The sequence below is a fragment of the Crotalus tigris genome, unplaced genomic scaffold (genome assembly GCF_016545835.1).
Source record: "Crotalus tigris isolate CLP2741 ecotype Arizona unplaced genomic scaffold, ASM1654583v1 scf7180000017632.1879674, whole genome shotgun sequence".
NCBI classification, from domain to species: Eukaryota; Metazoa; Chordata; class Lepidosauria; order Squamata; family Viperidae; genus Crotalus; species Crotalus tigris.
The window spans coordinates 8,032-24,139 of NW_024096526.1; the positions used below are offsets into that span (position 1 = coordinate 8,032).

Genomic DNA, 16,108 nt, shown 5'->3' on the forward strand with positions numbered 1-16,108 from the left:
TAATCCAAAATTACTGACTTGGTTCACCTAGAAGGCTAAAATATCTAACTGCTGTCAATGGGCTATTTCAGTCTCTATTTATCCCAAATAGTTTAGTGACTAATCTGTGCATTAGTTCCAGTAAGTTCTGGATTTGAGGTAACCAATCATTTTCCTCCATGCTAAATGTATAGGTAGTCCTCAACTTACAACAGTTCATTTAATGACCAAAGTCACAACTGTACTAAAAAAAGGGACTTATGACCATTTTTCACATTTACAATCATTGCAGCATCTTCATGGTCACGTGATCACCTTCTGACAAGCAAAGTCAATGGGGAAGGCAGATTCACTTAACAACCGTGTTACTAACAACTGAAGTAATTCCCTTAACAACTGTGAAAAGAAAGGTTGTAAAATGAGGCAAAATTCACTTAACAAATGCCTTGCTTAGCAACAGAAATTTGGGGCTCAGTTGTGATCATTGAGGACTACCTGTGTATAGTTGTTCTATAGTTTAGTGATGCAGTGTAAAATATTTAACCTTTTAGCATTCTAGAGTTCTATTTTACTGCTACATTTATTTATTCCTAATTTAATTGTGCTCCTATTTGAAGTCTGTAAACCCTAGTCTAAAATTACATACTATTCTGGTCAGCAACCAAAATTTATTTGTCATTTTATTAATGCCGTTTATCTACCTCTTCAAGAAACTGTTCCGTATGCAATTATTTTACCTTTACAAAAGCAAACTAACAAAGTGCTTTATGCCAGTTACATGTTTATATAATAAAATCCAAGTAAAAGGATTAAAACACTCTACTAAACAGAACAGCAAGAAGAGATTAATTCATTAAGTAGCAGTAAATGCAGCAATTCTTCCATGGCATGGAGGTTGCTTTCCCAAGAAGGGCTCACAACAATGAATACAACTCTGGGGGGGGGGGGAGTTGCTGGGGAACTGCTTGTTTAACTTCAAGAGGCTCAAAGCAGTTTCTTTGCCAATTGTAATAAAGGACCTGCGAGAGAAAGTATCTTTTGATCTGTTTTGATCCAAGGCAATTTGAAAAATGTAACTGCTTCTCTGGGAGAAAATATTTTTTAAAGGAGAAGCTGTATATCATCCTTTTTAATCCAAGGGTGTTGATCGCAATGAATTCTTGATCTGCGGAAAAGAATAAGCTCATATAGATTGTTATAGCATTCTGTGAAAGAGTAAAATACCTTTTTGTTGATACTGTTATTGCTCCCCATCCACCAATAGTGGCTCAATGCTGGTCACATTTATTGCAAACAATATGAAAGCTACAGATCAGATGCTATAGTGATACAGGATACTGTGATGCATGGCGAACTGTTGTTTGTAAACTTGTGTTTCTAAGATACCTTTTCCACAATCTAAAACCAATGTTTTTAACATTAGATTTGTATGACCTGCTCATTATAACAAATCATGTGGTACACTTTCTTGTAATATAGCAAAATTGAAAGAGTGGTGTAAGAACATTGATGGGATGACAACTATTGCACAACATGTAACCTATACATGTGAATATGAAACCCAGTAAGTTATCCAACATTATTTGTTTTCCTTGTCCATTCAGAGCCAAACCGTCTTTTTGGAAATAATTTGAGGCAATGGAAAATATGTTATATCTTCCTGCATACCCCTAAAACACTCAAACGTCTATCCAAGTTAAGAGATGTTTGAAGCAAGCTAAATGAACTTGTCTGACTTGAAATCACGAAATGGGTAAACCAGCACAACTTCTCACTGTCATAAATAATACATTATTTTCAAAATACGATTTTTTTTGTTTTTATTGCTGTTAATTCAAGGAAAAATGCTGCATAAAATCCATCTGTTCTAAAAATATAAGTGACCTTTCCAGTACATAACATTTCAAATATCAAAGTATATGGTAAACATACAAATAAAGAGGAAGGCAACATACTTCCTATTTACAGTACAGTATCTTAAATCACAAAATAAGTTCCATAAAGTAAACTGGAAGATAATTGAGAATGCAAGTTCACTGGTGCTTTACACCTTTATTGATCTCAGAAGCAGTCATTTTACTTAAATATGGTCCAACATACCCAGCGCAAATAATTTTTAACCAAAATAATTTCCTATACTAATTTCTTTTAAATTAAAGCTCTCTTCTACTCCTTTATTCTTTACTTTCAAAATATACTGGTGCTATAAATATAAATGCTATCTATGAATAAACGCAATAAATCAAGTTTCTTCAAGTTTAGCAATTAGAATGAATCAAAATACTCTGCTGCATATCTAATTTTTTAAAAAAGTAAAATCTACATTTTAATGAACTGTGGTATATGGAGATACACATATATGGTGGTAGTTCAGTGTTGATTTAAACGGTCAAAATTTTTCTTCCAGATAAACTCAGTGCAATTTAGTACAGGTTGGCTTTGAGAAATCAAATACAGCAGCAATAAAGTTAGCAATATGACACTAACATGATCAATTTTCACACTCATTGGATTTTTTCACATTATAGTGTGATCACATAGTGGTAAATTGTCATAAGAAAGTGACATTGCTATTTGGTAGACTTTTCCTAGCATACAAATATTAAACAGATTTTTAGAATACACACATGTTTTTGTCTAAAATGCTATACCATTTACATTCTAAACACAACACTGTAGTAACTTCAGGAGAGTAATGTTAAAAACATTAAACATCCCATTTGTGTGTCTTTTATACTGACAAGGTTGAAAGGTTAGTAAAGATACTTGCTGCCAATATCCATTAGAAATGCAGACATAAGCTAAGGCATTCGTTTTAATTTTTTTACTCTGAATCTGACAAGTTTTAAAAACTGCAAACCGAAGTGAAAATTGTTTAATATCTATGTCAGAAATTTTGTATCATTTGAAATGCTCCCCATCCAATTTTAGCATTCAGGCACATTAAGAACTGTATATATATTGTGAATGGTCATCTCTCAAGGAGAACAAGCAGTACCCCCATCAATTCACAAATGTAGGATTTACTAGAATTAATGAGCTGATTATCTACCCAGTCCCATGGAGACAGGTACACTCAGCAAGATAGGAAAGACGTTTAGCAGCATTAAGAAAAGAGAAGGGAAGGGAAACATGGGAACATAACCCAGTTTCTCCTTTTAACCATATGGCTGTTCACCAGTGTAGTTGGAGATTAAATGACCTTTTAAAAAAATATTCAGTAAACATTGCATCTGTCAAGTCTTCAGTGCAAAAGTCAATTAATTCAAATGAATGATTGGCTGAGATAGCAACATGCTTTATGCAAGTCAGACCAGGAGTAAAATTGCTTTCTTCTTTTCTATTAGAACAGATGTTCACAAGCAATGAAAAAAAAATGCAGCAAAACATAAACACACACAAATAATCTCTCAAATCCAAAGAATTTCCCAGATTTCTCAAACTTCATTTTGGTATGTAGGCAATGTTTACTTGGTTTCAGTCAGCAGAATCCAACGTATCATTAGAAGGGGGTGGGGGAGGTGCATATCTCAATCTGTAAGTGCCTAGAATAGGAAAAAGAACTTAACTAAGTCACTGCTTACACTTCATAAGGTTATAAGAAAAAACTACAAAAACCCAAGGTGAATACTGTCTTCCAAAAATGCTATACTATTATCCCAAAGAAGTTCCACATGTATATAATCTTATGTAGGAATCAGTTTATTTATAAAGGAAAATCTTTAAAAGTTTCTCCTAAACAAATAAACACACAATGGCTACAATCGGACATAATACCAAAATCATGGTTTAGCTTTGAGAATAAATTTAGCCTATAGTGTTCTCTGGCTCCCATGCTTCTCTTCCCCATCCTCCCATGTAGCTTTAGAGAGGGCTGAAACTTCCTGTTCTGTTTTAGATGGGTCAATTTAACATGCTACCGAGCATCTGGGTTATGGTTCAGATTAATTATGTATCATGAAAGTCAGACAGTTTCATTAGCTATTATTTGAAAGCTATGCATTCCCACAACTAAACGTGAAAATTCTATCTGTGCATCTGCATCTACGTTCAGGTGATTCACCAAACAAAACTCCTGAACTACTTGCAGCAAAGATTATGGTGGACATAACGTGGTCAGAGAGGAAAAACTATCTTGACTCAGCATTACATCCAAACGAACCTATAATAACTTCAAAATCCTTGGATGGACTTAACTGTGCAATGGGGACTATTGTAGCAAATATATCTTCCAAATATCAGCTTACAAAATTGGTCTTTAGTAGTCAAGTATCAACAGAAACAAAATAATAATAATAAATATGAAAATGGCTATACTTTACAATTACAAATATAAAGAATTAAGGTATAAAATTAATAACATCCCTTGCTTTTAATGGTTTAATTCACCCTCTGCATTTAAGGTAATTTTTTTTTTCTGAAAATATCTCTGGTCAGTCACATTTGCAGGGAAAACAAAATCTACCTATGCGTTAATATAAAAATATGCTCTTTTTAAAAAATAAGCTTACAACGTATAACAAATGTGACTTACTTTTAAAAGCTAGGACATTTTTGCCTGACTGCTCTGGATGTACCTATGAAATTTTGGCATCATAATTGTTAGCAATTAGACAAATACATTTAGGTTTTAGTCTGCTTTCCATTGTGGTTATCAGTGAATAGCTTAACTCAAATGGTGCTTAGCTATCCATGAATTCCAATACGTTATTGTTGAAGCAATGTAACTCTGAACCAATTTCAAATAGTTTCTTGGACCAAAAACATAAAAGTACGTAGTGATTTTATATTCCTCCCATCAGACTTTCTGTGCCTAGGGATTACACTGCTTATTTTCAGTGCTAAGGGACATGTGGCAGAGAAACAATTTGCCCTCCCTGACAAATCTTCACTTTTTTCAGGGATACAGTTATCTTAATGTCTTATGCCTATTCTAAGGCTTAAAACATCAAAACAACCCATAAAACAGCCGAAAGTGATCCTCAGCTGTCAAGTCTTTTCTGCTGAAATTTCAGCAATGTGGTTGGAGGCTGCGGGCTGCCTACCTCTGTAACAGTCAATCGTTCATGCATACACAGACATACAAACCATAGATAGCAGAATGAAAATGGCATGGTCAATAACCAAAACTATGTAGACTCAGAAGCAACTGTGTTGGGTGTTATGATTACCTTGTTGACTGGCCTCCATAGATGACTGCTTACAATCCTGTGCATAGTGCCCAGTAACACCACAATTATAACAGGACACATTCCCATTCTTCTTGGGACCTGATCCATTAGAATTGGCAACTACATTTGAAGCTTGATACACAGGATAATATCCCCGATATCCTGCCATTTGCTGCATGCCATAGTTGATTTGGCTCCCCATTACTGGATCATGCATTGAATATGGGCCCCGAGAGAAAAAATAAGGAATTTGTGTTCCATTGGTCTGATGTCCTTGGTTGAGGTAGCTCCCATTGCAAAATGGCAGATGGAAGAAAGGTGAAACTCTGTAGACTTGTCCTTGAAGTGGATTAGGATAAAAATAACTGTTAATCTGAAGATTTCCATTGGAGCCACAGCTACACCTACGACCACAAGAGCCACAAGGCCCAGACCCCAACTGCTGTGGGGACAACAGTGTTCCATTTGCATTAGTATTCCCAACAGCATTAATATAGGATGTACTGTCGCTCTGTGCAGTGCTGTGTGTTAAAGCCGGGCTTGGACTAGGTGCAGGACCTGGAGTGTGGGTCGGTATTGCAGGAGGAATAGTGGGCTGCACTTGACTAACACAAAGACCTGTTGTTGGAGATGGTGGTGTTGATGCCACAGTGTTCAGCACTGTTGTACTTTGATTAGGCAAAACGTTGGTAGCATGAAGAGTTACCGGTACAGTAAAAGGAGCTGGTGGAAGTGCTGTGGAGAGCCCAGTTGCAGGAACCACTACTTTTAGATTTGGAGGTTGAGGGATCACTCCTGTGCTTCCATCAACATGAGGCACCATTTGATTTAAGCCCATCACATGCGACACGGATTTTGAGACTGGATCTGCTGTCAGAACGGGAGATCCTGTAAAATTACTTGGGGCGTGGACTGGAATAAAGGCAGTGTTTGGTGATCCAATATTTAAGCTTCCAGTTTGTTGCTGGGCTCCATTAACTGCACAATTTTCAGAAGATGCCTGTGGTGAAGATATTTTCATTCTGTGTATCGCTAACTGCAACGCAGGGCTACCAGACTGGACTGTAGATGGGAAAAATGTGGCTGGCAAAGGGGAAGACAGAAGTTCAATGTGTTTCTCAGATTCAACAGAAGATCCCATTCCAACAGGAGCGGAATTAGCAACTACCATTCCCAAAGTTTTCCCATCAGCAGATATAGGTGGTGGCACTACTGTTTCAGGCTTCTGTGCACTATTGAGCACAACACAGTGCAGGGCAGGCATAAATGAAATGTGTTGAAACTGTGAACTCAAAGGCTCCTCCACAGTATTTTTATTGTTTGATGTCACTGAAATTTGTGTCGGTGCCTTATTGAGATCCGTAGCACCATATTCAGTAAACCTCAGCACATTTTGGTTCCCAGAATCTTCAGAATTGCTGTCCGTGTCTGTGAAAAGGGCATCAAACAGGATATTCAGATTTCTAGAAAAACAATGTTCCCTAGGCAAAAACATTACTTTTACAATTACTTTTAAAATTACAAAAAAAAATATAGTAATTAAAACAAAAACATTAGAAGTCAATTATAATAATAGAAAATACAGAGTTGCAAAAACCTGCATCAATATAATAGAACAGGGGTCTTCAAACTTGGCCCTTTTATGACTTGTGGATTTCAACACCCAGAATTCTTCAGCCAGCATTGATGGCTGTGGAATTCTGGGAGCTGAAGTCCACAAGTCATAAAAGGGCCAAGTTTGAAGACCCCTGTAATAGAAGGTGTCATTTACAACTGACCAATAAACCTGGTATTTCAAATCACTATTACTTTCTAAAGGAAAACAGTATGTTATAGAAAGCAATTGTATGAGAACAACTATATGAAAATTTGTACTTGAAATAACACCTTTAACAGATACATGGAAAAGATACATTTTCAATGCTAAGAAAAGTTTACTAACTGCATTTTAAATAGGCTATTTTATTTGATTTTGCTTTGGGGAATGAGAATAGTTTAACATTAGGTAGTTTATAACAATCAGGTGCAAAATGTTCAGGTTTAGATACTTTTGAATTCAAAATGCTCGCATTCTGAGTTCAAATTAATTCTCTGAATCAACAGGTTTGAGTTATAATGGGCTGTTTCAATTTGCTTAAAAACACTTCAAGCTTGGAACTGCTTTATCAGATTTGTCTTTAAATTTAAAATGGAGCACTTCAATTCTGAAACATTTTCGATATCCCTAGCTTTTAGCTTAATATGATGTAGAATCCCACCAATTTAGTTGCTAAAACAATTAATTACAAAAATATGGCTTAATTCATGCACAAATCCAGCTTTTGTGTAATAAGCATGGCTTTGCAAATTTGAAAATCACGAATAGACATATTTCATCTGTAACAACTGTTAAAAATAATTAGGCTGTATCACACCAAAAGCTTGTCTATTCTCATTATAGCAAAGCTCATGCTTCTCTGTAGACTATTAGCAGGATTTGATTACATCATCCTCATTTCCACTCACATCCCCATAGCTGGTGCTGAAAGCCATTCTGATGCTGTTACTGTAAGGAACAGTTATCTTGATTAATAGCTTTATCCACCTTTAATTTATTAACTTCCCAATAGGAAAGCTGCAAATTAGTTATGTATGGTTTTAAAAAAAGCATATTTTGGAATAGTCATTTAAAAATAATTACATATTTTTGGAAAAATAAAGCAGATCTTTTACTAAGCTAAAAGCCCACTTTTCACAAAGACTATAATTATATCATAAATTTACGTTTACCTTCCCCCCCCCTTTTCTTTTTTCAAAACATTAAGGGAAGAAATAGATTGATTTAAGAAGCAGATGTAAATAATGCAGCTATACAGAACAGCAACTGCATGCTCTGTAAACAAAAAGTTTTGAAGACACCCGGAACATGGTTCCACAGATAAAAGTCAAAATTAAATTTGGGCATTTTATAAGATGTTACAATGTATAGGAACTTCTCTAAATATGTCTTGTTGTTTTATCAAAACTATTATTACTTCTACAGTGACAAGGGAGAAGGAAGGATGATTCATGTGTAATTGTCAACCTATGTATAGAATACCGTTTCTTGCATTCTCGTCTATAACTTACTGTATATAACAGTATGCTGTAAACTTCCATCAATGAAATTATGATGACTGTTACTTGGGGACACAAAACCAAATTAAAGAAGCAGCATACTAAAGTGATTTTATATGTTCTTATTTTAAATACAAAAATACAACCTCTGTCTTTTTCTTCTTCACTTTCAAAACTTTCCCTTCCATCATGCCGTGGACTAGAAGGAGAACTGTAACTCTCTGAAGAGGTTTCTCCACATGTGTCATTTCCAATTGTAATGTCTAAATTTGAATCTAGAAAAGATGTCATAACAGCAAGATTACTGCTAAACACCACTAAGTAGTATGCAAATTAACTTGGGGTTTTCTGCATTTTTACTTGCTACCCAAGCACCAACTCTCTGTATATTGCAGCCAATAAACAAAAAGTATAATCTAATATCAAAGGGTAAAAACCACGGGACTGCACAAAATTATTGTCACAATATATATAATACATGGGCAAGATTCTAAAACCTACTTTTTACTAAAGAAACCTAGATGTGCCGAATAGATTTTTTTTAGCTTTCTCACTCCAGACAACCAAAATTCAACATACAAAAATGCTTTTGCAATTCCCATAATTGAAAAGCAGTCTTAAGTAACGTAGATGCCTTTTATTCGGAGGAAAAAAAAATCAAGGCTGATATTATGCAATCTTAATGCAGGTCTTGAAAATAAATTCTGAACTCCACAATATATTCTGTTCCTGCTAAGAGTTCAGATTCCTGCTTTTTAACTTATGATTTGTATGTTTCCATGGAGATCGCACATTCTAAACTCCAGTCCAGGAGTAGACACTTTTTGCTCCCACTTAAAAGGAATGTCTGCACGTGACTTTTTTTAAAAAAAGGATAACAACTTCATATACAATTCCTTTCCAATTATGATGCAAAGCTTTTGTTCAAGCACATAAAATAGTTACAGCAGGGAAGAATGACAAGTTGCATGACTGTGCAAATGACTGTGAGAAAAGCATATACTACAGGTAAGCAAACTGTTTCATGGACTATATGCAATCTTACCTCTATTGGCTAGTCAAAATATTTCAAAAGACAATTCTGCAAAATGCTACATTACTTCTTGAAAATCCATCAAATGTATACTGTGGGAAGCATGGTCTGATAGTTTTTTTCCCCCCAGATGCATTTCTGTTCTAACAGACAAGGAAACAACCATTCCTCAATCATAGGCAGACCTATGGCGGCCATATTTAAGATATTTTGGTTCAAAGAAAGCATATGAGAATAAATCTTTCTTTAAGTTTTGAGATTAATGAGCAAGAAAGAAATCCTGTAGTAAAAAAAAACCCAGTCAACTTTCTTTTTTCACAAGAAGAGAAACAGTCTGAGAGAATTATATTACCGAGAACCAAAAATAAGTATATTTTTGGTTCTCGGTATTCCTGTAAAAGCTTGATACAGTTTACTATTTCAGATGCTTATCTTTATAAAGTTAGAATAATAATTTGAATCGCTATTTATTCTTTTGAAAACAGGTGTTTGGACTAAAAACTGGAGGATAAGCTGAATAGTAAATTCAGCTTCTTGATGGTAATGATAATGTTAGATGTTATCAAAGCCCTATTCCAGAACAAAGGCTCAGCACAGAGCAATAGATATCTCAGTTTGTTTACTTTTTCTTAATCATATTCACTAAAGTACAGGTTACGACCATACAAAATTAGCACTTTAGTTACCACCATCTTGATACTGATGGCATTTGTTGAGCAACCTCTGTTCCTATTGTGGCATGGGTACACAACCAATTGAAATCACTGATAAAAAAAACCCCAAGGTTGCTGTCTTAGCTAAAATAGAAGAAAAGGAACAGTCCTCCAATGAAAAAGCTAGAGTTCAAGAATTCAATACAAAAATGTCCTCCTCCAACTTCTCCAAGTCACCGCTCTCATAGCAATCAGAAAGAAAATGGGCATTTGGCTTTCTTTTCGAAGCAAGCCCATCCACAGAGATACGATGGGTGACTTTGGCTAGTCATACTCTCTAGCCCAGCCCTCTTCATAAGATTATTGTTGTGGGGGAAATAAGAGGAGGAAGAAGCATTATAGTAGGTATGTTTTCCGCCTTGAATTATTTATAAAATTAATACAGGCAGGATAGAAATAAACAAAAAATAAAAAAATAATAAAAGAAATAACATTCCTGCTGGAATAAAGGATTGTGGGCAGCAGTTCCCTGATATGCCAAGTAGACTGCAGGGACATGCAGAATCCACATGGGGAACTGCACAAAGGTGACTCATACTATAAGAGTATCCACATGAACTGAACTAAACTGTGACTTTATGTCTTGCTATCTCCCCTTACTATTCCACAAGCAATAGTATAATGCTACATATTTGCTAAGTCTATTGCCCACTGTATAAATCAAAGAAGAACATTAAAATACTCTCTAATGTATTTGAAGAATGTTTTGTACCTTTTGCTGTTCCCGGATGCAGGTGATGAGTATCTGCAACTCTTACATAGTTAGCTCTCATGGTTAATCTGGAATCAGTCCTCTTTAGTTTATCTCTGTGCAGGGATAAAAACATTAATCAAAAGAATAAGTATAAAATTCTCTTCACAGAACCATGAATTCTAAACATCTACTGTCATCAACTTGTGAACATCTAAAATGGCATGATATCCAGGTTGTGGTTAGAACATGTCTCCCATACTGTTTTAACAATGGCAAATCTGCCCAGAAGCTTCAAAAATCATAAATATGTACCCCATCCATCCTAGCCCTATCTCTTCCTGTTGATGCTAGACAGTTGGAACTATGAAGAACTAAGGAAGTTTTAAGATATCGCAGATCCCCAAAATCAGTCGACCGAGTTTCCAAATATGTGAAGAGAAAAGAGAAGACTAAGCACTACGTTCTAAATTTAACTTTCCTCCAACTTGGCTATTTCCATTCTAGTGATAATTAACCATGTCTCTTATAGCTATAAGACAATGCAGTTTCCAGCCACAGAAAAGCTCCTTATGCAAGCCCAGAATAATACATAAATGCAGCTACTTGGCAATAACAGTTTGCTTTGTAAGTTGCTGCTAAATCAAACTTAATAGCTCTGCTAATCTTTTCTGTGCTGCCAAAGCGAGCATGTAAATCAAATTTAATGACTTAGTATGTTATGTAAACCTGCTTGTCATGCATCAGTGGTAATAATAAGTATCTGAAAAGAGTTCAGTGATGGTTAATTCTACAATAACCAATCTTTTAAAGCCCCAAACAAACTCAATGAAATTCTTCAGGAAATCCTCATCAAACTGCAAAACCATCACATCCAAGTTGTCCATAATTATGAAAAATAATTTAAGATCATTTAATTATTTCTGTAATAGGACAATTTGTCCACAAGCAATATTAAAAATTAAAAAAAATATTAACTCCTCAAACTTCTATTAACCAATTAACATGTAGCAAACTCCCCCTTGTGTTTATTCAGAAATGTACTATATCCTATTACTTATAATTTTAATTTTAAGTGACATTTGTCAATTTTGTACATGCTATTCTTAATATTATATATGCATTCTCCTAATATTGCTAGCAATCAAGATTATCAACCACACTTATCTGAATTATAAACATTCATTTTTTTTTATAACAGATAACAATATAATTGATTCCAGGGAGAATAGGCATATTTGGGGAAAATGTTTAAATAATACTCAATTTCTTTTAAAAATCAAATTAACACCTACTTTTCTGGTTGTTGTTTTCCTTTCTTTTTGCTTAATACAGGCAAATTCCTTTTCTCTCCCGCCTGTTAGATGATATAAAAAACAGATCAGAAGTTTTCCATCTGGGTACAATCTCACTTAAAAATGTAATATTGGTTGCATTTCTTGCCTTAATGTGTAATAGTTGCCAATTGGCAATTACTTTAGATGCAGCTATAAGTCTTCAAAGAACTTAATGCTGTCATTTTGGTATACATGCACAGCAAACCTCTCTCTTTTGTATTATATAAATGAAAAAAGATTTCATCCTCTCGTACCAATACTAGAGCATTTAGATACAACCTGAAACAACAAACTCTTTTAAGGCACATAATATCATCTCGCCTTTGTGCACAATCTTTGAACGTCACACTTCTATTTTTGAGTAACAAAAGTTGGATGTTATTTTTCAGGTTGAGTCTGTAACATGTCAGTATGTGTCAGTATGTATGAGATAAGAAGTTCATCCATAGAGGGTTATGTGTGTAAGAAGAACGGAAGAGTGATTTTGTTCTATTTGTTTGATAAGTTTAGTCTGCTTGCAATTTTGAAATTGTCAATTCAATCATACCATCAGAAAGATAAGCCCATCTGAGAGTAAATAGTTATAAAAACTTCAACAGTAATCAATACTTTCATGAAAACAACAATTCCCATTATATGCTTCTAGGTGAATTATCATCAGGCCATATGCTTAATACTGCCCAAGTGTACTAAGACATTTATTTATATTAATTGGACATATATGTTCAGAGCAAGATGATAGTTTACAATTCAACCTCTTTGTATATTCATGAATTTTATATATAGTAAACCTGTTGGTTAAATTGCAGATCTATGCAAGACAAAGCTACAAAAAGGTTTTATTCATTTTTTATTTTTATTTATTCATTATTTATTCAAATAATTATTAATGAAATGGCCCTATTCCAGGGGTATCAAACTGCCAGTCCATGGGCCAGACGCATCATCCGGAAGCCGCACCCACCATTGCCGGCAATGGCAAAACCGTCCCGATACATTGCACGACACCACGAGTTTGACATGTCTGCCCTATTCTAACTAGCCTACTTCCCTTGCAAACATCTCCTACTCAACTTACATATAAAAAAATTAGTGTGGGAAATTATCTGCATTATTTTCCCATCTTAAAGAGATGACAAATTTCTACTGCAAAAAGCTAATATTTAAAATGAAACCAATCAATTCAATAAGTTTCAGAAACCATTACACCACTTTTTATGCAGTTTTGCTGTCATTTTCTTGCATAGCTTTTCTAGGATGAAAAAAAAAAAAATACCTGATCAAGTATTGTGCAATGCTCTGGATGCTGCTGTAGAGCCCAGCCTTTTCTTCTCCAGTCGGCTACACCATTATATTCAGAATGTGTCATGTCAAAACCATCCAATGAAGAACATCTGGAATTAATAGTGCTGTTATAAAATAAATAAGAAACTATAATTAAACACATTGCTAACTTTTCAACCATCCACACCAGCGGTTCCTTACTGGGGATAAATTGGGCAGATCCTGGGCTAAAGCAGCAGACTACTGCTGCCAAGACATTTGCGTTTTGTTCTGTTTTTCAAATTTTTTATGGGGTATTATTTGAAACTAAGGGGTAATTGGGTCAAACAGTTTAAGAATTGCTGATCTAAAGTATTTTTTCCTCTAGAAAAGTGATTGTTGTTTACCTTTAACTATAGAGCTTTGGGTGATTAACTGTATATACACAAATTTGGACTTGTGCATATTATTATTTCAGAATGATCCTGTACTGAGCTTTATTATAGTAGGCATACCCTTATCTCACTTTCGTGAATAGTTGCTTCACTAACTAATACAGATGCCCTGAAATATCAGACAGGAAATACTTGTAGGACAGGAAAGAGAAATATGTTATGTATGCAGATACCCATTTGAAGAAACACAACTATAGCCATTGTCCTGTCTAATCGTGATGCAGTCTATAAAGAGTTCAATTTTTTTTTGTAAAAGTGAGGTTTCAAAACTACTTTCAAGAGACAAATTAGGCCTCAATGTACTCTGTCTTGATTCTAATGTATCTTTTTAACTTTACATCCTTTGAAATTTTATTAGCTGACTTGATTATCAGAGTAGAATGGTACAGTATAAATTATACAATTCATATAAAGTCACCAGGAGTTTTGCTTACAACATGAGAAGTTCGGTTTCTTATGCACTAGGTATTATAGTGCATGTGTTGGGTGATAAAAAGGTCCTATGCCTCCTTTGGTTGAGGTCACATATGGCTGTCATAGCCAGTTGTCTGATCTGTTGGCTTTATTGCCTCACATAGTTCCAGAGCATTATTATTTTATTTATCAGAATAACATAGTACTTATGTAGCGGAGCTGGCTGAAAGGCTTGGCAGGAACCTGCTCGGGGAGAGGGAAGCTCGGACAGCTGCTGACAGTTTTGGGCGCGGCGGATGTGGATCAAGTGGAAGGACAGAAAAAGGAGGAAAGAAAGAGGGTGGAGGTGGTTGCTGTTGCTGTTGTCGGGGAGAGATCAGGTGAAGCCGAAGAGGGTTTTGAGGTTTTAGTGGATCCCTTTCTTTGAAGGAGAGGGAAGGAGAGAGTGAGAAAGTGGAATTTTATTGCTTTATTGCTGAGGAGAGAGAAAGCTGCTGGGGTTGCTAAATTCAGATTTTAACAATAAAGGAAAGGGGGGAGGGGTTTTGACACCAACAAGACCTGAGATTGCGAGTGACAACTGAAGAGAAGGAGAGGCTGGTCGCTACTGCTTTGCAGACTAGCAGCCATCCGAACTTTGATCACTGTTATAGACATAGTGGGGAGTTGCCCTCGCGGGACGAGCTGTTACTGCAGAACGCTGACTACCTTTGTTCGCGTTTTCCATTGCTGCCTGGAGCCGGGGGTCTTCCCACCCCCGTTTCCAAAAAAGTCGCTGTAAAATCACTGACTATTGCTGCTACGACTGCCTGGGGCTGTTAAACACTGCCATGCATTAACTATTGGGGCCAGAGGCTGGTCACCTTTGTTCCTGAAAGCCCTCCCTTGACGACGAAAATCTGCCATCTCTTCACTTTGCGTGAGCTCCCGCTAGAAGAGACACTTTATTAACATCTTGAGAGCGCAGCTGCAGAGCGCGATGGAGGGGAGTGGGGTTGGGAGGGCCTGGGTTTTGGCAGCCTCTGAGGGGGTAACGCTACACTTACAATAAAAGATTCCCTGAGTACAATTCATGACAATTACAACAAAATTTATTCTCAGTCTAAATTTATGTTCTGCAATTACAGAATACTCGGTACTTGGGAGTTCTCAGTTGACATCTCAGCTGAGAATATATATATATATATATTTAAATAGAATAAAACTTTCAAAAATACAAATGTCCATTCAAAAAAAAAATTAGCTGTATCTGTAACATTCCAGGCAATTTTTGAGTTTAATCATGAAAGCCAAAAAGGTTCCTGGAATAGAGCATAAGCATAGAGTCGTATAAGCATGTACATTTCTACAGAACAAAATTAATCTTTGATATGAAATGATGGATTTGATTTAATTTCCTCAGTTTTAAAGAGTACTACTAGAATATTTCTTAGCTTGAATATTACATTGAAATAAGCTAAGTACAGGTAGTCCTCAACTGACAACAGCTCATTTAGTGATCATTCAAAGTTACAATGACCCTGAAAAAAGTGATTTGATCATTTTTTATATTTACGACCATTGCAGCATCCCCATGGTCACATGATCAAAATTCAGACACTTGGCAACTGACTCAGATTTATGACAGTTGCAGCATTCCGGGGTCATGGGATCCCCCTTTGCAAACTTCTGATAAGCAAAGTCAGTGGGGAAGCCAGATTCACTTAACAACTGTTTTGTTAACTTAACACCTGCAGTGATTTACTTAACAACGGTGGCAAGAAAGATTGTTAGATGGGGCAAAACTCACTAAACAAATGTCTCACTTAGCAACATAAATTTTGGACTCAATTGGGATTGTAAGTCAAGGACTACTTATATGTTCTAGTCTGGGCTCAACTGGGTAGCCATTATTTGGCAACTCTCAAGTCTGAGATGGTATAGACTCTCCTGCTTGAGTAGGGGGCTAGACTGGAA

At 35.7% G+C, this 16,108-nt stretch overlaps 1 protein-coding gene across 3 annotated transcripts in view; it reads right to left on the reverse strand.

The window, feature by feature from the left end:
- Nucleotides 1-1,782: 1,782 nt before the first annotated feature.
- ZCCHC2 (zinc finger CCHC-type containing 2) overlaps nt 1,783-16,108 on the reverse strand; it is a 30,646-nt gene continuing 16,320 nt past the window's right edge. Inside the window, exons 9-14 of one of the 3 annotated variants that reach the window (XM_039334590.1) lie at nt 13,297-13,414; nt 11,979-12,040; nt 10,705-10,799; nt 8,393-8,521; nt 5,151-6,578; nt 1,783-3,524 (exon numbers count right to left, since the gene is read on the reverse strand). In XM_039334590.1, the coding sequence (XP_039190524.1) occupies nt 3,457-3,524; nt 5,151-6,578; nt 8,393-8,521; nt 10,705-10,799; nt 11,979-12,040; nt 13,297-13,414 (1,900 nt within the window). In that variant the 3' untranslated portion in view covers nt 1,783-3,456. Of the gene's footprint in view, nt 3,525-5,150; nt 6,579-8,392; nt 8,522-10,704; nt 10,800-11,978; nt 12,041-13,296; nt 13,430-16,108 lie in introns of all 3 variants that reach the window. The other 2 variants (XM_039334589.1, XM_039334591.1) reach the window with 2 other exon arrangements.